The sequence below is a fragment of the Spermophilus citellus genome (assembly GCF_964194105.1).
Source record: "Spermophilus citellus genome assembly, chromosome: 9".
Taxonomy (NCBI): domain Eukaryota; kingdom Metazoa; phylum Chordata; class Mammalia; order Rodentia; family Sciuridae; genus Spermophilus; species Spermophilus citellus.
Window position 1 is genome coordinate 98,150,650 of NC_138191.1, and position 23,216 is coordinate 98,173,865.

General features: G+C 42.2%; 2 protein-coding genes across 2 annotated transcripts; one reads left to right on the forward strand and one right to left on the reverse strand.

Annotated features, from left to right (window-relative positions):
- Window positions 1-283: 283 nt before the first annotated feature.
- SHISAL2A (shisa like 2A) lies at window positions 284-22,550 on the reverse strand (the record flags this gene model as incomplete). Its single annotated transcript, XM_081307146.1, has 3 exons — window positions 22,361-22,550; window positions 14,554-14,693; window positions 284-534 (listed from the first exon to the last, which is right to left on the reverse strand). The coding sequence occupies exons 1-3, from the start codon at window positions 22,540-22,542 to the stop codon at window positions 284-286; spliced, it is 573 nt and encodes a 190-aa protein (XP_081163272.1). The 5' UTR covers window positions 22,543-22,550.
- Window positions 10,784-11,663, forward strand: LOC308656263 (peroxiredoxin-2-like). The gene has a single exon (XM_081307145.1). It carries the CDS (start codon window positions 10,818-10,820, stop codon window positions 11,403-11,405), a length of 588 nt encoding a protein of 195 aa, XP_081163271.1. The 5' UTR covers window positions 10,784-10,817; the 3' UTR covers window positions 11,406-11,663.
- Window positions 22,551-23,216: the final 666 nt, after the last annotated feature.

The window sequence follows — 23,216 nt, forward strand, 5'->3', positions numbered from 1 at the left end:
TGGGTAAAAGTTTTCTGACTCCCCATCAAAAGAGGGACTCTCTGAGCCTCCATAGTCTCCAGACTTTTCCGTGACTTATGGAGTTGTTACTGACCATTTTTTTCCAGGACTTGTAGTTGGTCAGGCAGAGCAGTATAGCTGGGTCCGCAGAAGGACCTGGGTACCTTGCTGAGAAGTCTTTATTTATCTCACTGGACTCCAAAGTCCCTTTGAACATTCATATTTCTACCTTTCACTGAAAAGAAACTCCAGAAGGGATGATGTAGAGACATTTATTGGGTGTTTATGGATCTGGCCCACATGGGTCAGGGGTGGGGACAGTTGCCTCCTCAGGGCTGCCTGGAATGTCACTGGCAGTAACTGTGGCCATGAAGCAGTGCTGGAGGAGGTGTTTTGAGTCTGAAGCCTGCCTCTCGTTGCTTTCCAATCGCGGGTTCAAGAAGGGGTAACTGTGCCCAGGAAGACTCCCTCCTGGCACCTCCATCTTGATTCCTGTGTTAGTACCTTGGCAGTCAGGAGGCACCTCCTCAGGACCTGAAAAACAGCAAGCTGAGGCTACTTGCTCCCACAGCTCCTTCTCCCCGACCAGAATCACACTCAGCTGGCTTCTCCAAGTGCTTACCTTGGGTGATGCATTGTGTTCAGTCTTAGTTGCATCATTCACTTAACAAATTCTTATTAACAAGATACCACATCATGCATTAAAAGCTGTCGATGCTTCTCATGTGCTTACAGTTGAGTGGGGGAGACAGACAATAAATAACTGTTATATGAAGATTTGACCTTCACCATAACCCCTTGAGTCAGGTACTATTAAAAATCCATTTTATAGATAAGAACACAGATTTGCCACACAGCTAACACACACAAAGTTTTGAAAACATATTGTTCTTTGTTATAAGAACAGATTCAATGATTCTCTTCATCTACTGCCTCATTCTCTTTCTTCTTCTTACATTAGAGTTTGAAAGGAAGCTTATTTAGCCTTATTATTCCTCCACTCCTATTCATGATGTTTTCTGTCCCCTGAACACCTTAAAACTCTTTTGCTACTACATCCCAGAGTCATGTCTCCATTTTTATCTCCTTTGATTTAACTGGAGCATTTGACAAAACTGAGAATTCCCACTTTTTTTTCTATAAAAAGGTATATTAAGTGTTTACGGCAAAAATTCAAGTTATCTCTCACACCTTCTCCCCCAAGCCCTTCACAAAGCCAAGCAGTTCTTCAGTCCTGCTCATTCCACCTAATCACCATCTGCCCATTTCTCTCCATCCTCAAGGCCACCATCTTAGGTCAGGCTTTCATTTTCTTCCGTCCAGACCATTGGAATGGCCTCTAGTTGTGCTCCTTCTGGTCCATTGTCCATGCTGTAACACAGAGATCTTCCTTATCAAGTGATTCCATGGACTGTCCTTTCTCAAAAGCCTCCAATGTCTTCCCTACCTGTGATCCCTGAGGCAGCAGTTGCGGCTCTTCGTGGACTGGCCCATCTCTCCTCTTCAGTTTCCTTACTACTGCTTTTCCCTCAAGAACTCTAAAGCTTTGCCACACCAACCTTCTCTTGGCGCTCTCTCTCTCTCTCTCTCTCTCTCTCTCTCTCTCTCTCTCTCTCTCTCTCTCTCTCTTATACCAGGGATTGAACCCAGGGGCACTTAACCACTGAACCACATCCTCAACCCTTTTTATTTTTTTTATTTTGAGACAGGGTCTTGCTAAATTGCTTAGGCCCTCCCTAAATTGCTGAGGCTGGCTTTGAATTTACAATCCTCATGCTCAGCCTCCTGAACTGCTGGGATTACAGGTGTGCACCATGGTTCTCTAAATGGTCCATTTCTTCAAATTTCTGAGTCTTTGTGTTGTTTTGTCTGCCAATGCCTAGAATGATATTTTTATACCTTCTCTGCCAAGCAAATTCCTGTGCTTTAAGACATTTATGGAGGATATCCAGAAAGAATGGTGCCTCTGTAACAAAGGGAAGAATGAATTTGAAGAAAGAAGTATAGTTGAGGGTTGGCTATCCGATATCCATTTGATACCTTCCCAATTATATTTGGGCGGGATTAACCCCATCCCAGCTTCAGGAGTGGGACCTGGTTGACTCGAGCCAATAAGGCAATCCTATTCCTTTGCCACCTGAATGGGCAATCAACAAATCTGGGTGTAGTGATTGATTTAAATGTGGGCACATGATCTTAGGTTGTTCAGAGCAGAGTTAATTTTTTTTTCTTGTTGTTTGAAGAAACCTAGCATCCTCTTTCTCCTAATAGCTTGATGGGAACAAAAAGCATATAGTCCCAGGGACTGTTGGCAGCCAGTTTACTACCATGAGAAAAGTCAGACTGAGGAGAATCCAGCACAAGATGGATGGCAGAGGTGATTCTCAGAGAATCTGAGAGAGTAGAGCCACAGGCCCAGGGAATGTGGACTTCACAAACCATGCCTAAAGCCAATCTCATTTTTGGACTTCTTACCTATGGAATCAATGAATTTCTTTTGTTGTTTTGTTTTGAACTTTTTCTTTTGGGGGGCGCTGGAACTGAGAATCAAACCCAGGGCCTTGCACATGTTAAGCAAGTGCTCTACCACTGAGTTACATCACCGGTCCCCTGAAATTTCTATTTTAAAATAATTTGAGACTCACAGAAAATTTTTAAAAATAGTACAAAGATGCAGTATGCCCTTCATATAGTGTTCCTCAATGATAACATCTTATATAACCAGAAAGAATGTATTTTCTTAACTAGGAGACTGATATTGATATAGTATGATTAACTAGACCACAAATCTTAATGATTTTTACCATTCATTTTCATATGCGTTATTTTTTATGTGTATAGATTTTTGATCCTGTGTATAGGTTTTTTTTTTTCTGTGCTGGGAATTGAATCCAGGGCCTCAGGATTACTGGGCAAGTGCTGTACTACTGAGCTACATTTCCAACTCCTATGTACAGATTTATATAACTACTGCCACCACAATCAAAATAAAGAAATTTTCCATCGTCATAAAGAAACTTCCTCATACTACTGCTTTAGAGTCAGACTTTTCCATTAAATCCAACTTCTGGTAACCATTAATATATTCTCTATGACTATAATTTTGTCATTTTTCAAGGGTTATCTAAATGGAATCATATTGTATTCAACCTTTTTTAAAAAAGATTGTTATTTTAAAAAATTATATATATATATATAATAGTTGTCATTGGACTTTGTGTTATTTATTTATTTATATGTGGTGCTGATAATCAAACCCAGTGCCTCACATATGTCAGGCAAGAGCTCTATCACTGAGCCCAACTCCAGCCCCTCAACCTTCTATTTATTTTTAATTTTTGCAGTGCTAGGGATTAAACCCTGAGCCTTGTATATGTAGGCTAAGCAAGTGCTCTATCACTGAGCCACATCCCCAGCCTACTCAACCTTTTAAAATTGGACTTTTTTTCACTTAGCCTAATTGTTTTGTGGTTTATCCAAGTCATTACATATATTTCGAGGACATTTATTTTTTATGACCAGGTAATATTTCATTGTATGGTTTTATCATTTATCTATTAAAAGACAGTTTTTGTATATTACAAATAAAGCTGCTAAAAACATCTGCATGCAGGTTTTCATGCAGATCACATAGGTGTGAGATTGCTGGTTTGTACTGTATAGTGGACTGGACAATGTTCTCCAACAATATCAAGTCTAATCTCTGGAACCTGATGATATCTGTGGATATTTCCTTTCTATGATAAAATTTTTTTTAGATATGATTAAATTAAGGATTTCTAGATAAGGTGATAAACCAGGATTGTTCAAATCCCTTAATGCCTTTCCAAGTCCACTTATAAGAAAAAGGCAGAGGGGCTGGGGGTGTGGCTCAAGCAGTAACGCGCTTGCCTGGCAAGCGCAGGGCACTGGGTTCGATCCTCAGCACCACATAAAAATAAAAATAAAAAATAAAAAAATAAAGATGTTGTGTCTACCGAAACCTGAAAAATAAATATTAAAAAATTCTCTCTCTCTCTCTTAAAAAAAAGAAAAAGAAAAAGGCAGAGAGGGAGACAATATACACAGAGATAAAAAGATGGGGGTAGAGATTGGACTGATGCAGCTACCAGTAAAGGAATGCTATCAGTCATCAGAAACTGGAAGAGGCAAGGAACAAATTCACTCCTGGAGCCTTTTGTTGTTGTTGTTTGTTTATTTTTTGGTATTGGGGATTGAACCCAGGGATGCTTAACCACCGAGCCACATCCCCAGACCTTTTTAAAAAATATTTTTATCTAGAGACAGAGTCTCACTAAGTTGCTTAGGACCTTGCTAAGTTGCTAAGGCTGGCTTCGAATCTGCGATCCTCTTGCCTCAGCCTCCTGAGCTGCCGAGAATACAGGCATATACCATAGCATCTGGCTTACAGCCTTTGATTTTTTGACCTAGTAAATTGATTTTGGACTTCTAATCACCAGACATGTGAGAGAATAAATTTCTATAGTTTTAAGTTATCAAGTTTGTGCTGATGTGTTATAGCAGCCATAAGAAACTAATACATAAGAAGATTTTTAAAAATGTTTAACATTATGAGAAACACCAAAAAGTGTCCCCCCAAATGGCTGTACCATTTTACATCCTCCCCACAGCAGTGTATGAGATCCGGTTCCATATAACAACACTAGATGAAGGGCATATTGCATCTTTGTACTATTTTTTAAAAATTGCCTCACTTGGTACTCAGTGTTTCTTCTTTAGTATTCTAATAGATGTGCAATGATATCTCATTTGCTTTATTTTCCATTTCCTTAGTGGCTAATGAAGTTGAATATATTTTCATGTGTTTATTTGCCATCAGTATATCCTCTTTTATGAAGTGTCTGTTCAAGTCTTTGACTAGTTTTCCAATAGGATGTCTTACTTTTCTTTTATTTTTCTTTTTTGTGACAGGTTCTCACAGTGTTGGCCAGGGTGATCTGAAATTCCTGGGCTCAAGTGATCCTTCCACCTTAGCCTCCTGTAGGTAAGACTATAGGCATGTGTCACTATGCTGTCTGTATGTTTTCATAATGTTGAGTTGAGAGTGTTCTTTAGACATTCTGAATAAAACTCTTTGGTCAGATATAGGACTATATTTCCCATTCTGAGACTTGCCTTTTTATTCTTTTTTGTTTGTTATTTTTGGTGCTGGGAATTGAACTCAGGTTCTTACACATGCTAAGCAACATGCTCGACCACTGATCTACATCCCTAGCTCTGAAATGGATGGCATTAGAGCAGATTATGCTAAGTGAAGCCAGCCAATCCCTAAAAAACAAATGCCAAATGTCTTCTTTGATATAAGGAGAGTAACTAAGAACAGAGTAGGGACGAAGAGCATGAGAAGAAGATTAACATTAAACAGGGATGAGAGGTGGGAGGGAAAGTGAGAGAGAAGGGAAAGTGTATGGAAATGGAAGGAGACCCTCAGGGTTATACAAAATTACATACAAGAGGAAGTGAGGGGAAAGGGAAAAATAATACAAGGGGGAGAAATGAATTACAGTAGAGGGGGTAGAGAGAGAAGGGGGAGGGGAGGGGAGGGGAGGGGAGGGGGGATAGTAGAGGATAGGAAAGGCAGCAGAATACAACAGACACTAGTATGGCAATATGTAAATCAATGGAAGTGTAACTGATGTGATTCTGCAATCTGTATACGGGGTAAAAATGGGAGTTCATAACCCACTTGAATCAAAGTGTGAAATATGATATGTCAAGAACTATGTAATGTTTTGAACAACCAACAATAAAAAAATAAAAAAAAAACAAAAAAACAAATACATCCCTAGATCTTTTTATATATTTTGAGACAGGTCTCTATAAAGTTGCCCAGGCTGACCTTGCACTTGAGATCTTCCTACCTCAGTTTCCTGAGTAGCTGGGATTACAGGTATGCACCACCATGTCCCACTATCTTTATTTTTGAATCAACATTTGTCTCTCTATGTCTTCCCCCATGGATTCCAGCTCTTTTCTCCATTCCCTCACAAAAGATTTGCTTCTCTTGTCCCAAAAGAGCCTTGCAAAGATCTATGGTCCAAGTATGAGACTTGAGTCTCTTCTGTTCAAGACCAAATATCCTCAACTCTTCACCTTATTCTTGCATGACCTGGTTCCCAGACCTGATCACCTTCTGATTGGTCAAAGACCCTCTTAAATTGCAGAGCTGTGAACAGCTGGCTTTCAGGACTCTGGAGAATCCCTTGAACTTCAGGAGTTACAAGATGTTCGTTCAAATCCTCATTTTGATATTAAATCATAGTAGTACTTTATGCCTACTTCTTTTCCTCTCTAGATCTCAGGTACCATTTCATAAATAGAGCAGAAAGTAGGTCTTGTCTCAATTTATTCTTTTCTTTTTTTAACTCCAAGTTTTAAAGGGTTCTATCTACATAATAGACTACATTTATTAAGTCCTATTTTTTCCCCATTTTGTATTGGTCAAAGAGCTCTGGTAAACAGGAAAGAACACATATTACCACCTCCTCCCCAGCTGATCTGATTCTAGCTGAAAGCAAAACAAAGAAAATTGGTCCCAGTAAAACCTTTGGACTATTGGACCTTGCTCAAGAATCCCCACTGCTGTATTTGCGGACATTTAGATGATTAGAATCCAAAGTTGGGAACCTACTGAGTAGATGATAAAAAGCTGCCTTTGAGATGTTATGACTGATGTGTTTTATCCAATTGGAAGTAGAGGAGGATCATCACACCTTTTCTTCCAGACCCTGTACTTCTGTTGTGGCCTGGGATTCCCTCACCGTTTTTTGGCAACCACATCACACTTCTAGCTTTTATAGAGCTTGTGGACCCACCACATCTTTTTTTCATGATTTTTCCAGATCCTAAGGCCTCCCTTACATCTGTATCCTAGGGTCCCTAATTCCACAATCACAGCCTTCCAGAGAAACCAGTGGAATAGGCCACTGGATCTCACACAGTCCTGCCCCTTCCTTTGGCTAATATGTAATAGCAGTTATTAAAATCCCACAATGGTGCCTAAAGCCTGGATTGGGGTGTAAGGCCCTATCTTTGAAAAGCTGCTGTTTGTTTTTTTCCCCCCTAAGCTAAAAGGTACTTTGGAGAGAAGGAAGCCTATAAGCAAAAATACCAAGTTCTATATTGAGGTTATGATAAGATGATTCATGTTTCCTACCAAGTCCTGGATCTAAGATTCACTTACCAATTTTGCTGGATTCCAAATCTTGCACTCTTTCCACAGAGCAAAAATACCCCTAGTGTAGGTTCTGTGCTGGGTCTTAAGGATACAAATGCATATAAGATGTGGTTCCTCTCTGTGAGAGGAGACCAACATATAAAAATCTAGGTGCCTAATAATTAAAATGAGAGCTACTCTGGCTGATCAGTGGGAGGCCAGAGCACACATTTAGTGTGGCTGAGGCCCTGGGCTTCAAAGTGGAGAGGGCTTCTAATTGTTAAAATTTGTTTGAAATGAAGTCGGTATCATATAAGCATTATCTCTACTTTGGCAACCACTTTCTTAGTAGGTATTGTACATATTTTACAAAGTAAATTGAATTCCAGAGAAAAGAACCTCATTTAAGACTCCACAATGAGCTTATCAAAGTCAAGATTAGAGCCAGGTTTTCTAGTGCACAGGGCTTCACCTTCCTAACTTTCTCTAAGGACCTCTGTGGCTAGCCCCCCATTGCCTGAGGTCCTCAATCCTAAACTTGAGACTAGCCTGTGGTGATTAGCCTGGAAGGAAGTTCTCAGGTTCTATCCTTGCTCGGAGATAAGTCAAGACTAACTTATCATTGACACCTGTGAACCAAATATATGGTATGTAAAGGACAAAGTTCTGATGGATGTAAAGGAGATGCCTGTAAACTGTCTCAGAAGCAAGAGGGACATGAGGCTCCGGAATTGATGCTTTGGGTGCAGGGAAAGGAGAGACCCACAACCGTGAGAGAGGAACCAAGAACTGAGGAATATGTGACTAAATGAACTGATGAAGAATAATTATGGGATTTTAAAATGATAATTTGAAGTACTTCTAATTCCTTATTATTTTGCTTTATAGATTTAAGAAATCTTTTCTCTTAAGCTGTCTATAACTTACTTTTATTTGGTAGAATAAACTTTTATGAATAAAGATGAAACTATTACATTTTCTGTCTATCTGACTCTATAGAATTTGGAATCAAATATGTGGTTCAGAGATGTCACCTCTCCACACATAAGTGTAGTTAATTAAAAAGCAGTGGGGGGCTGGGACTATAGTTCAGTGGCAAAGCACTTGCTTGCCTAGCATGTGTGAGGCACTGGGTTTGATCCTCAGTACCACATAAAAAATAAATAAATAAAATAAAGGCATTCTGTCCATCTACAAGTATAAAAAAATTTAAAATAAATAAATAAAAAGCAGTGAGATCTGGGATTGAGCTCTGGCCTGGGAAGCAAGGCTTGGCCACCAACTGGCCTGGTGACCTTGGGCACATGACTGCCCCTCTCTGAACCTTAGCTTCCTTGTCTGTTCAGTGAGAGCATCACATTTGATTTCCAGGAGCCATCTGAATTCTGGTCAATGGGAATGGCTTGTTAATGACTTCCTCATCAATGCATTTCAGAGGAGGATGAAAACAGAACTCTTGTCTTCAACTTCTTTTCTGATTTTTTTTTTTTTTTTTTTTTTTTTGGTACCAGGGATTGAACTCAGGGGCACTCGACCACTGAACCACATCCCCAGCCTTATTTTGTATTTTATTTAGAGAGAGGGTCTCACTGAATTGCTTAGTGCCTTGCTTTTGCTGCAGCTGGCTTTGAACTTGTGATCCTCCTGCCTCAGCCTCCCGAACTACTGGAATTATAGGCATGTACCACCATGCCTAGCCTGATTTTTTTTTTTCCCTCATTAAATGTACCTAGGTTGAAATATCACCTCTATACTCAATTCATTCGCCTCATCTGCAAAACAGTCAATAAACACCCATCAGAGTAGTTGAGTAGGTTAAATGGGACATGTGTTCAAAATTCTCAGTAGGGCCTTGTTCACCCTTCCAATTTAGCTAGTTCCTCATCATGTACTAGAATGAGAATGTTATAGTCTCCATAGCATCCCAAGTTTGGGGGATGGGATAGGGGTGGGAATGATGGGACAGAATACCTGGGCAGGGAAGGAGCCTGTGTCAGAAACTGCTTTTCCGTGTCCACTGAGCCATTGCCTAGGCACTCCCCTCCTGACCCTTGCCTCCTCTCTCAGAAATATGGACCCCAAGGAACAGTGTAATGATCTATGCTCTACTAGTCTAAGAGATCTGAGTTGTCATTCCAGCTATAAAAGCTCATTAGCTGTATGAACTTAGTCATTTCCCTGTTGTGCTTTGGTTTTCTCTGCTGAAAGGGAGCAGTGATCTCTCTATATGCCCTACTGAAGAGCAAGACAGCAAACATAAGTGAAAATCTGTAAAGGTAGAGTCCTGGTGAACATAAAGTCATAGGCCTATAAACTCAGATGCTGGAGGGACCCAAGCCTCCTTCCTGGGTTGATGCTTTGATTGCAGAGAAGGAAGAACTAATAGCTGAGTTTGAGCAAAAGACAGAGAAATCTATCATTGGGTAAAAGGTCAGGAAATACAGTTTACAACTTAAAAATAAGAAACAAAAGAGCAAGAGTTATTATGCTGTTCCAAACCCTAGAAACTAAATAATCTGGCTGGTGGCACAAAGTGAAAATCGGGAGCTTGGTTTCCATTCTCAGGGCCAAGGTGGAATTATTGTATCCCCCTTAGCCAGAAAGGCTGGCGGGGCGGGTGAGCAGTATGATGGGGTAGGGCAAGGTGAGTAGGGTGGAGCATCCACAGTCCTGGCCTGTGAGACGGAAAAAACAGAATTTTGGAGGCAGAAAGAAACACGTTTGAATTCCAGCTCCACAATTCACAAACCTTGGGCAAGTCATCTAATCTCCCTGAAAACTGTTTTTCACACCTGTGAAGGGTGACAACAATACCTATCTCACCAGAGTAGTTAGGAGAATTAGATGAAATAGTGCATGTAATGTTTCAAAAGGTGTCTGTCACTGTCAAGGGACTTTCTTTTTGCAGCAATCAGGAAACGAAAAGGAAGGAGGGTAGAGGTAGAGTTGGCTTTGTCACTTATTAACTAGTTCACTTTGAGTCTCAGTTTCATATGTGTAAAATGAAAGTACTAATCAGATCTATACCCTACTCAGTTATTATGAAGAGCAAACAAGATAATGTATCTAGATCTGGTTCATTCCTTTTAATGACTGTATCATATTTTATTATCCCACTATATCACAGTCTATTTATCCATTCTCTTCAGGTGAGCATTTAGTTTATTTCTATTATGACAGACTGTCATGATACCCTATTTTATAAGTCCTCTCCTGAAGCAACTATTTCTCTAAGACAGATAATCAGAAGTAAAATTGCTGAGTTATAGGGTATATATATTCCATATTACCAAATTGCTCTACAAAGTACTTGTATGAATTTAGGTAGCACTTCAACACTGGGCTTAGGGGACTTTACCTTCCCTCTGACCCTGTGGTACTGGGGATTGTACTGAGGGTGCTCTACCCATGAGCTAAACCCCCAGTTCTTTTCATTTTTTTGAGACAGGGTCTCACTAAGTAGCTGAGGTTGGCCTTGAACTTGTGTTCCTCCCACTTCAACTTCCTGATTAGGTGGGATTACAGGCAAATGCCACCACACCTGGCTTGAAGGCCATTTTAAAAAGTGAAATCATCGGCTTTGAGAACTCCAGTCGGTGCATCTGTTCTTCAGCGTAGTCCGTCTCTTGCACACGCAGTCATGGCCTCTGGAAACGCACACATCGGAAAGCCCGCCCCTGACTTCACAGCCACCGCGGTGGTGGATGGTGCCTTCAAGGAGGTCAAGCTCTCTGACTACAGAGGGAAGTACGTGGTCCTCTTTTTCTACCCACTGGACTTCACTTTTGTGTGCCCCACGGAGATCATCACGTTCAGCGAACATGCTGAGGACTTCCGCAAGCTGGGCTGCGAGGTGCTGGGTGTCTCTGTCGACTCTCAGTTCACCCACTTGGCTTGGATCAACACCCCGCGGAAGGAGGGAGGCTTGGGCCCCCTGAACATCCCCCTGCTTGCTGACGTGACCAGAAGCTTGTCCCATAATTATGGCGTGCTGAAAAGCGATGAGGGTATTGCCTACAGGGGCCTCTTCATCATTGATGGCAAGGGAGTCCTTCGCCAGATCACTGTTAATGATTTGCCCGTGGGGCGCTCTGTGGATGAGGCTTTGCGGCTGGTCCAGGCCTTCCAATACACAGATGAGCATTGCCCTGCTGGCTGGAAGCCTGGCAGTGACACAATCAAGCCCAACGTGGATGACAGCAAGGAATATTTTTCCAAGCACAACTAGGCTGACAAACGGGCAGTGAGCCTGTGTCCTTGGATTCCATCTGTGCCCCTACCTGGGTGCTCTGTGTTGACCCAAGAAAGGCAGGACCTGCCCCTTCCAAACTCCATAGTATGGGGGAGGGCTGGTAAACTAGGCCAAGGCTTTCCACTTTCTCATCCCCTACATGGGATCTGGTTCATAGTGACCCCTTTCTATCCAACTGGGTACAGGTATATAGGTGACCAATAAAGTGTTAGGAACAGAAAATAAATAAATAAATAGTGAAATCATCAACAAAAATTTTTTTTTTAAATGGCTCTAAACAGACTGCAAAGAGGACAACTGTTTACAGTGTGAGAGTTGAAACACAAAGACAAAGTGTTGCCCTTGTTCAACGTTAACTGGGAACATGTGCACCTCAAATTTTTTGCCACTCTACACATGCCCATACTTGCAAATGACCTCAGAAGGAACTTAAGTATTGACTTAGAGTTTACAAATATATTTTAGCAAGTAGACAAGTTCACAATGAGGATCCATTGTGTGTGAATGCATAAGGATGTTCATGTTTATATATAAATTGGTATATAAGTATGTATGTGTGTGTATGCAGTCCATTACTTTAAACAAATTTATATATGCTGTGTTTATGTTATTCATATTTGATGTAGGCAAATTTGACAATTTGTCCTTGTATTCAGGATTTTTTCCTAGTCAGCTGACACTACCTCTCAATAATTCCTGACTCCAAAGGGAGCAGATAAATCCTTCTGCTCTTGACAGTCACCCCTCCTACTTTTTGGTGCTCAGCCACAGCAGGATAATTCAGGCAAGTAGGCATCAGGATCTGGGAAGGGTTCTTGTGTTATTGCTTATTGCCTATTTATTGTTAAATTACACAAAATCTTTTAAAAATAATCTTTTACAAATAAGGGCATTCAGTTCTCTCTTGTTTTCTTCAGAGTCTCAGCTACTACCACCCTGCCCTTTCTATTTATCTGTTTGTTTGTTTGTTTGTTTGTTTGTTTTTGGTGGTGCTGGGGATTGAACCCAGCATTCGAGGCAAGCGCCCTACCAACAGCTGAGCTATATCCCCAGCCCCCTCCCTGTTTTGTTGTTGTTGTTGTTATTGTTGTTTTTGGACACTCTTTCTTCTGTTGCTTAAATTCCTCTCCCATCCTACTTGGCTTATTTCCCATGATGTCCCTGTCACTGCAAAGGTTATCACTCAGTCCTGCCACACATCTTTACCCATGATTTATCTATCCTGGGATAACTTCTCCTCTACTTTGCCTAACCAATTTCTTCACTAACTTAACATTAATTTAAATTGTTAACTTTGGTACCAAACAATTTTATGCTTAGTTTTATATTTGCACAGACCCTGTGTGGTGGGCAGAAGATTTGAGGTGGAAAGTCATGGGATGGGTTTCAGCATGCCATTTGTCAACTATGACACCTTGAGCAAGTCACCAAACCTCTCTCAGCCTTGATTTTCTCATTTGTAAAATGGAGATAATAATACCTATTTTGAGTGTTGTCTACTAAATTATACTGAAAGATATTTTGCTAACAGGAACTTTTTCTTTCATAGTTCCTTTCAGAGAGTTCTAAAAATATGTGCAAAAAAGCACACTTTTTTTTTTTTTTTTTTGGTCCCTAAGAGGTTCTTGATGGCCTATGCTATTTTTTTTTCTCCCTAAGAGGTTCTTTTTTTTTTTTAATTGTTGGTCGTTCAAAACATTACATAGTTCTTAATATATCATATTTCACAGTTTGATTCAAGTGAGTTATGAACTCCCATTTTTACCCCGTATACAGATTGCTGTATCACATCAGTTACACTTCCATTGATTTACATATTGCCATTCTAGTGTCTGATGTATTCTGCTGTCTATCCTATTCTCTACTATCCCCCCTCCCCTCCCCTCCCCTCCCCTCCCCCCCTTTTCTCTCTCTACCCCCTCTACTGTAAATCATTTCTTCCACTTGTATTATTCTTCTCTTACCCCTCATTTCCTCTTATATGTAATTTTGTAAAACCCTGAGGATCACCTTCCATTTCCATGCGATTTCCCTTCTCACTCCCTTTCCCTCCCACCTCTCATCCCTGTTTAATGTTAATCTTCTTCTCAAGCTCTTCGTCCCTACCCTGTCCTTGGTTACTCCCCTTATATCAAAGCAGTCATTTGGCATTTGTTTTTTAAGGATTGGCTAGCTTCACTTAGCATAATCTGCTCTAATGCTATCCATTTCCCTCCAAATTCTATGATTTTGTCATTTTTTAATGCAGAATAATACTCCATTGTGTATAAATGCCACATTTTTTTAACCATTCATCTATTGAAGGGCATCTAGGTTGGTTCCACAATCTTGCTACCGTGAATTGTGCTGCTATGAACATCGATGTAGCAGTGTCCCTGTAGCATGCTCTTATTAGGTCTTTAGGGAATAGACCGAGAAGGGGAATAGCTGGGTCAAATGGTGGTTCCATTCCCAGCTTTCCAAGAAATCTCCATACTGCTTTCCAAATTGGCTGCACCAATTTGCAGTCCCACCAACAATGAACAAGTGTACCCTTTTCCCCACATCCTCTCCAGCACTTGTTGTTGGACTTCATAATGGCTGCCAATCTTACTGGAGTGAGATGGTATCTTAGGGTGGTTTTGATTTGCATTTCTCTGACTGCTAGCGATGGTGAGCATTTTTTCATGTACTTATTGATTGATTGTATGTCCTCCCTAAGAGGTTCTTGATGGCCTATGCTAATGAAAAATAATTTTTTAAAAATCCTGTTTTGAGTTTCTGACTACATTGTGAGTTTGGGGAGCATCATTTTTTACATTAATTCTGTTTTGTTTGGAATAATATTAAGATCCATTTGTATTCCCTTAGGGCTAGAACTAAAACATTGTTTTAGAAAATCCACCACATGAATTAACCTCTTTGACAAATGGAGAGGTGATTACATTAAATGACTCTGATAAACACTGAACACATGGGAGAATTCAGGATGGAAATGTTCAGATCATGAACCTCCTGAGAAATGTGCTGCTGCTCCTGAATATTCCAGGAACACTCAGGAGGCAAATGTTCCAAACATCAATTCTAATCATCTACCCTGTGGAAAGATGCCAGCTTGCTGGATACAAGGACACCTCTTCCTTACCTTTCATCTGTAAGCTTAAACCTGGGTCCAATTTTGTGTGAGGCTTTGAGCTGATGAACAGGTAACAAAGCACACAGGCAGTGATAATGAAGGCCAGGAGGACCACAGCTGCTATGGAGAGGCCCACGAGAGCGCCAACACTGGAGAGAGAAGACCACACCGGGGGCTGAGTGTCAGGGGGCTTGGGAGACACCATGTTATAGCAGCATGGAATCAGTTTTGACTTTGGTTCTGTCCATACCTGTCTTGATCAGAGTTTCTGTGCATAAGCATAGGTGAGCATCAACTATATGCCGAGTACTCACCACATACATAACATGAATGGCTCACTGTCTCCGTGTAACTGGGACTTAGTATGTGCTCCTTTTTCCTCCTCTCCTTTCCTCCTTGCTTTCCTTAACCTGCTCCTGTCCCAATGAATTGGAAATGGTCTTAAAGGCCCCTGCCCCCCAAAAGCAAGACACATGGTAGGTCTTACTTAAAAACAAGCTGTCCTTCCAGCCTCAAGGTAATTTCTGACCCATGTTCCATGGTCCTTCTGTTCACATCAGTGTCAACTCCACATCTAAAATTCCTCCCACTCTTGGTACCCTCACCCTCCTACCTTGATGCCTCTGCCCAAATCAGACCTTGGTCGTGAAGGAAAAAAAAAAGTGTTTTCCTCACTTATTACTCAATTCACTTCTGATGCCAGTTATGTGGGTCTCCCCCACCACACACAAAGCAATTCTCTAGTGGACACCAGCTGGCTATCCTATTATTTAACCCAATAAACTGAAGATAGTATTGGATCCCACAAGACTCTCCCCTACTTCAGATGCCAATTACAACGTCACCTATACTAGCTATAAATTAGTGTGCCTATGATCCCCTTCCTTGGATTTGACTGATTTGCTAGGAAAGCTCATAGAACTCAGGGAAAACTGAGTTTACCAGCTTATTAATGAATGGCCTGGTGGAAGAAATATGTATAACAAAATATGGATGGTTGCTCAGAAGCTTCCATGTCTTCTCTGAGAGCACAGCCCTTTAGAGACTTTGAACCTTGTCCTTTTCTTTGTTGTTTGTTGTTTTTATGGAGGTTTCAATACATAGGCATGATTGATTACGCCATTGGCCATAGGTGACAACTCAACCTTCAGCCCGTCTCTGTCCCCAGAGGTTGAGTTGGGGGTGGAGTGGGGTTGTAAGTTCCAGCATTCTGACCACATGGGCGGTTCCCCTGGCAACCAGCCCCCAACTGGAGCTCTCCAGGAGCCCACTAGGAGTTGCCTCATTAGAGCAAAAGGTGTTTCTATCACCCTTTGGGGGCTCTGTGTCAGGAACTGAAGGACAGACTATTAGAACAAAAGTTTCTCCTAACATCCTTGTCTACAAGGTTTTAGGAGCTCTGTCTCAGGAACTTGGCTCAAAGACCATGAATTTTTTTCTTTTTTTATATCTGGTCTCTAGAAAACTGGCTTATTTAGGGTTTACTGTCTTTCTTTCCTATTCACAAGCCCATTTCTCATTTCCCCACATTGGAATCTTACCTCTTCTGGAAACTCCTTCTCGAATGTTCTATTCTATTTTTTTTTAAATTTTTTTTTTTTAGGGGCTGGGGATGTGGCTCAAGCGGTAGCGCGCTCGCCTGGCATGCGTGCGGCCCGGGTTCGATCCTCAGCACCACATACCAACAAAGATGTTGTGTCCGCCGAGAACTAGAAAATAAATATTAAAAATTCTCTCTCTCTCTCTCTCTCTCTCCCTCTATCACTCTCTCTTTAACAAAAAAAAAAAAAAATTAAATTTTTTTTTTAGTTACACATGGGCACAATATCTTTATTTTGTTTATTTATTTTTATATGGTGCTGAGGATCGAACCCAGGGTCTCATGTACGAAGCGAGCGCTCTACCACTGAGCCACAATTCCAGCTCAAATGTTCTATTCTCAATGCTTTCCTTGGTCATCCTTCTCTCCCCATCCTACCCACATGCCAGATTAACCCATTCAGGATACTTTCCTCAGGGCTGTTAACACTTCTCTCTTGGTTAGGAGGCTGGTATGGTAAGGAAGAACAAAGGACTTTGGAACCAGACTAACCCAGGTTAGGGCCCAGCTGGAAACCCGTTTACTTTGAGCTCTTGCTGTGTTATCATGCACTCTTTATTTGTTTTTCTTTCTTTCTTAAGGGGCCTTGCTGCAGTTATTCAACTTTTTATTTTTATTTTTATTTTTTTTTCTTTCTTAAGGGTTGTTGCTATGTTGCCCAAGCTGGTCTCAAACTCCTGGGTTCAAGTGTTCCTCCTAGCTTAGCTTCTCAAGTACAGGGACTACAGTCATATGCCACAATGTGCCTTATTTATTTATTTATTCATACCAGGGATTGAACACAGGGGCCCTTAACCACCAAGCCACATTCCCAGTCCTTTTTATTTTTTTTATTTTGAGACAGGGTCTTGCTAAGTTGCTTAGTGCTTTGCAAAGTTGCTGAGGCCAGCATTGAACTTGCTGTTCTCCTGCCTCAGCTTCCCATGCACACCTGTAAGTCAGGCTGTACCTCAGCTTCCTTGTCTGAAGATTGAGAGTGACCAAAACTTAGCACAGGTGGTAGTAAGAATGAATGACACTGACATATTCTTAACACATAGTAGGTATTCCACATATTCTTCACATATCCCCTGAAGGCAGAGTCAGACCACATTTTATCAGCTTTGTCCTCCCCTTGTATTGGGTTTGGCGCATGGTAGGCAGTTGGTAAATATTGTTGAGTACCTACTAGGTGTCAAGCACTGTGGGATATTCTCTAATAGGAAGGGTTAGGGAGGTGCAGGCTTTGATGTTCCTGACTACCACTCCTTCTCTAGTTTTCTTGTCCATCCCCTCCTCTGACTCTAGTCCCAGACTTCTGCCCTTGTCATTTCTGCAGGATTTCCCTCACAGTTATTTGATGCTCAATTTCCAATGAAAAGTACCTTAGAAAAAGACACGGTGGTGTGCACTGTTAGTTTCAGCTACTTGGGAATCTGAAGAAGGAAGATTTTTTGAGTACAGGAGTTGAGGGCTAGCCTGAAACATAGTGAGACCCCCATCTCTTAAGAAACCAAACTAAATAAAAAATATCACCTTAGATCTTTAAAGAGTCTATTTTTATATGGCTAAATAAGCTATTGGACATCCTTGCAATGGAATAATATAAAACCATTAAGACACATTTTCAAATAATACATAAGACCATGGATAAATTCTTATGAGACAATGTTAAGTGAAATATCAAGACACACTGCTAAATATATAGTATAACCCCAACTTAATTAAACAAACACAAATATATGCGTAATTATACATATATAACATTGGATGGAAATGCACCAAACTGCTAAACAGCGGTCTCTGGGTATAATGCAGGCTGTGGAAGTCCTGTCTGTGTCCTCTTGGGTCTTAGAGTTATTTGTCCAGAGTTCAACTGTCAGCATCTATATCTCTTTGCCTGAGGGCTTTCTTGGATCCACAACAGGCTCTGTCTACACACTGGGCAGTTCAGAATGGGATAATTAATGTGTTCCATCCCTTTACCATCCCACAACCAGAGACTAATTGAAAGTGATATATAAATACCCAGCTTCCTGGCCCTTTTGGGGATAACCGAGAGTTGCACATCCTACACTGGCTGGAAGAGTTTAAGCTCTAATTACCTTGGTGTAAATTGCTTTGTAACAGGTCCATTATTGACTTCTTCTCTTCTCCACCCTTTACAAGTAGTTTTTGAGATCACTTTTCATATAAACCACATCGAACTTCTGGGCGAACCCAAATTAAGACTGGATTACCCATGATTTCTTTCTCTTTTAATTTCTGGTCCTTTTCACATTTTTCACATTAAATGTGTAGTGATTTCTAGTTTTTATCAGGATCTTAAAAATTTTCTCATTTGAAATACACTTAACGTTCAAAGGGCTATTATCTGGTAGACCTGTGCTCATATAGGGACCTCATCCTTTGTGAGGGACATCTATGGGCAGCTAGATGAAAATAGGCCTCTAAAAGGGGCCCCTTGGGGAATGGGTGAGAGAAGTGAGGGATGTGTCCCAGACTAGAGGCCAGTCAGGGAGCAGGCACTGTCCCTGAAAGGCACTCTCTATTGGTCTGTCTGGGGATAGAGGCACTAGCCTCCAATGACAGAACAGGGAATTCCAGGGGAAGCTCCAAGAGGGAAAACCTGGTTTTAGTATAAGATGAGCTTTAAATAATCAGAGTTGTCTCATAGTGATGTTGCCTGAGGAAGTGGTGAGCTCCTTATCTTGGGAGAGATTTACACAAATCACCTGGTGAGTATGCCCTTCAATGATGTCAGAGTCCTGCCCCATGTGGAAATTGGATTAGAAAACTAGGGTTTTGAGCTTTGTAGATTTCATTGTTCTGACTCAAATACCCTACTGTGACCACTAAGAAAAAACTGGAGGGGAAGCCTAGAAAACCCTAGTTTTCTAATCCAATTCGAAGTCAGCTGGTTCTAAGCTTGAATCCTAGTTCTGCGGCATATAACCTGAAAAACTACTTTACACTTGTGATCTTCGTTTGTAAAGGTTCTCATCTCACTGGGTGTCCAAAGGATGCAATGCGATGCATCACTGCCTGATCACCAACTCTGCCCTGCAGCAAGGCTATTGCCTTTTGGCTTGCATCTTAGTAAAAAGAAGCAGATGGAGGATGTTTGGCAACAGCTACTTCCCAGGGCGTCTTTGCTTCCTGAGCCATGTTTCTCTTTTAAAGATGGCAATTCTCCTTGAGCACTGTCTCTCTAAGGAAATGACACTTACCTGGAGATTTTTGTGTTTGTAAGGACCAGTTTTCATGAAAAGGGCCAAATGGAATTCAGAGCAAAACAAGATTTCTACCCTGCAGTTAGAAGCATGCCAGAAATGCTATTTCAGGGTCTAGGGCACACTGATCATGCTGTCCATCTACAACTACAAAAAAAAAAAAAAAAAGAATTGTCAAATTCACTCAAATTGTCCTCAAGATGTCTTGAGGACCCTCAGGACTCTTCCTCCACTTTGCAATTGTCTGTGATGTTTATAAACCATGCTTGAGCTCAGGAATAAGTGCCCTATGCACAGGATACTTTCAGCTGCCCTTGGGGTCACAGTGACGTGTGGGATGTGACCTCAGAGATCACTCCTTCCAACCCTCTTCTAAAGCACTGTCTGAGCCACTGAAGTGCTCCATGGGGAGAGGGTTTCCCAGGCAACGGAAGGGACCACAAGAGGTGTGTAGGAGAGGGGGTGACAAAAGAAGGAAAGGGCCGGGACAGTGCTCAGAAGATAGAAGGTCAGTGAGTGTTTTTCAAGTGATCTGAGTCTGTCAGGTTATAAGAGGGTCAGGCTAGGTGTAGACTTAGGGGGAAGGGGAGGGGCAGGGCAGACAAGACTGATTTTTCAGCTCTGCCCTTCTCACTGGAGCACAACCAGATAGTAACTTAACCTCTCTCAAGTCTTCTTATCTGTAAAACAGAGAGAAAATGGGTGTTCCAGGGTTGTGACTGCATGAAAGCATCTAACCCTTGGATTGTTTTAGGCAATGTTCTTTAAATCTCAGTCTGCTATGATATTGCTAGAAGATCTTTGACAATTCACTTTTTTTTTGTAGTTGTAGATGGACAGCATGCCTTTATTTTATTTGTTTATTTTTATGTGGTGCTAAGGATTGAACCCAGTGCCTCAGATGTGGTAGGAAGCACTCTGCCACTGAACTACAGCCTCAGCCTGACAATTCACTTTGTTTTTAAGTATTTTTTTTTTTAGTTGTTGATGGACCTTTTTATTTTATTTGCTTATTTATATGTGGTGCTGGCACTCAAACATAGTGCCTCACATGTACAAGGCAAGTCCTCACTGTTGAGCTACAACTCCAGCGCCCCCACAATTCACTTTTATACTCTGAGCTTCACTTTCCATGGAAAGGGAACTCTCTTCTCTTGAGTACCTACTGTATGCATTGGTCACTTTCACATGTATTATTTTACTTAGTCCTTACAATAATTCCACAAGACATGTATTATTATCACCAATTGGAAAATGAGGAAAGAGTCCAGGAGATTAAACAACTTTCCCAATCCATATATAGAATAATTATTAAACCAAGGCTTGGACCAGATTCTGGAGCAGTCCCAAAGCTCCTCACTTTCTCTGTACTTCAAAGGTAGACCAGCACCAGCTCATTTCAGTTCCCAGTTCAGGCCTAAATACACAGTGGGCCTTCATCAAATACTTCCCTTTTTTCTTTGGGTGTGGATCATATCTCTAAACAGATTGGGAGCTCCCCTGGGGAAGGGAATAATTGATTTTTGTGTCCTCAGTTCTTTCAAAGTTCTTGACATAAAACAAAGGTATGGTAAATGAATGAATACATGAATGAACAGACAATAAATTAGTATTCTCTGGGTTTAGACAGCAGCCAAATGTGCAGAATCTTATAACCTGACCATCTGAAAATTTTCAGAGTTACACATTGAATAGTCTAGACAAGGCAATAATATTTGTAACTGTCATTGGCACATACCAAGTTGTTTTCACCTCTGTTATCTTATTTTATCCTTGCCACTACCCTAGTTAGAAATCATGGTAGTGATTGATCATTTTCCTCTTTTGGGAGATGAAAAGACACAGCCCCAGAGAGGTTTCAGTGTTGTCATTTTCACCCAGTGGGCATGTAGCTCATATACCTCGAGGGACAGGAAAAACCACTATCTTCTTAAGATAATTCATTCTATTTTTGCTGATGTCTATTTCCCAGAGGAGGCTGAGGATAAGGTCCCATTCTCTGGATGAGGCTTTTGGAGACCCAGAGAGATAGAGACCTATTGCCTCCTCAATACCATACTTAGTTCCAGGAATGTCAGAGCGCCTAGCCAACTCCTTCCCTGAACAATTGGAAAACTGGAGTTCTACAGGTGGAGATTCACCCAAACTACACTCCTGTTATTAGGGCATTATGCCATTGTGTCATGATGAACTTGGAGGCAGCTCTGAACCTCAGGTCTTTTGTCTTAGCTTGAGGATGGAGTACAAGCCCAGCATGCAACATGAGGCTCAACACACACTACATGTTCAGTAAGGAGTAGGTGAAAGAATACCTATAAAAGGGAAGGAAAGGGTTGAGGCTGGGGTGGGGGTGTAGCATCAGGTGAGGATTAAGATTTGAGGTTTAGGTTTCCATGTAGGTCTAGAACATATTTGGAGCCAGGATGTGGAAGAAGAGCTGAAGTGGACTGCACCCAGCCTTGAGGAGGCAGTTAGGGCTGGAGAGAAGATAAGGACTGGGATCAATATTGGGGAATGGGTAGAACCAGGGATGAGGTTGGTGTTGACATCAGGAAGAGGACTCTGGCAGGCATTTGGATGAGGATTGGGGTGGAGTATGGGTTCCTGTGGATGTTTGAAGATGTAAGTTTGCTGTTAAAGTAAGGATTGGTATGTGATTTGGGGTTGGATTGAAGGTGATGGTAGAATGGAGTCTGAAATGAGAACTGGGTGAGGGTTGGTGGAAAGAGTTGGGGTGACGTTCAAGAACACTTCTCAACAATGGCTAGGGTAAGGATGAGGGAACTGAGCTGAGATGGGGTTTCAGGGGGAGGTTAAGTTGGTGATAGGGTGGGAATAGGGTCAGCACTGAGCTTGAAGACTAAGGATGGGAATGGGGGTTGGTGCAATCTTTAGGTGGACATTAGATGAAGGTTGAATCTTAGCCAGCGCATGAGCTGAAGGTAGGGCTAGAGGGTTAAGACCCTAGTGGGGTTCGAGATGGGGTTAGGGCCAGGGCCGGTACCTGAGCCACCACATGTAGCTGTGCTCGTAGGGGAAGAAGCTGTGCGGGTCGTCGCAGCAGTACTTGTGGTCGCGGAAGCCACAGCAGAAGACAGCGGCCGCCTCGCCCCCTGGCCGTGGGCAGCTGAAGCCGTGCACCACCTCCTGCTCGGCGCTCACGTAGCTAGTGCAAGCGCCGGTCATTGCGCCCCTCGCCCGGCCCGCTGCCCTTTCGGCCAACAGACGGCTGGCGAGACAAGGGCCGGTGGAATGAAAGACTGGTGAAGACCGAGCCTGAGAAAGACTGAGAGATTAGCAGAGGTAAGGAGAGAGAAAGAGAGAGAGAGAGAGAGAGAGAGAGAGAGAGAGAGAGAGAGAGAGAGAGAGAGAGAGACTGACTCTTGCGCAGAGCAAGGCAGGGCCCGGGGCGCAGAGACGTAGCGGTTAGAACCTGGAGACCACGAAGACCCAGTGGCCACCAGGTGCTCAGGCGGGGCGCCGCGGCAGGGGATGTGCGGTGGAAGAGCAGCCGGAGGAGGAGGAGAGCGGAGCGGAGGGCGGCGGGAATCTGGGTGGGAGTTGCAGTTCAGGCGCTGGGCGCTAGTTGGGGGCTCCCGCAAGGCAGACAGCGGGGGATCTGCTGGGGAGCTGCCTGCAGCGCGCCGCTATGCCCGCACTTCCCCGCCAGCTCCGCTGCCTCCACTGTGTGTGCACCAGGGCGCTGGGTGCTCAGAAACACACGGCATGGCCAGGGTAGCAGGAATTCGAGGCCAGGAGCATGGGTCTCTTACCTGCATTGGTCACCCTCTTGGTGATAGGCACTATGCTGAGTACTAGGAAGTGCAGGACGGTTCTGAGTTCTGCAGGAAACAGACAAG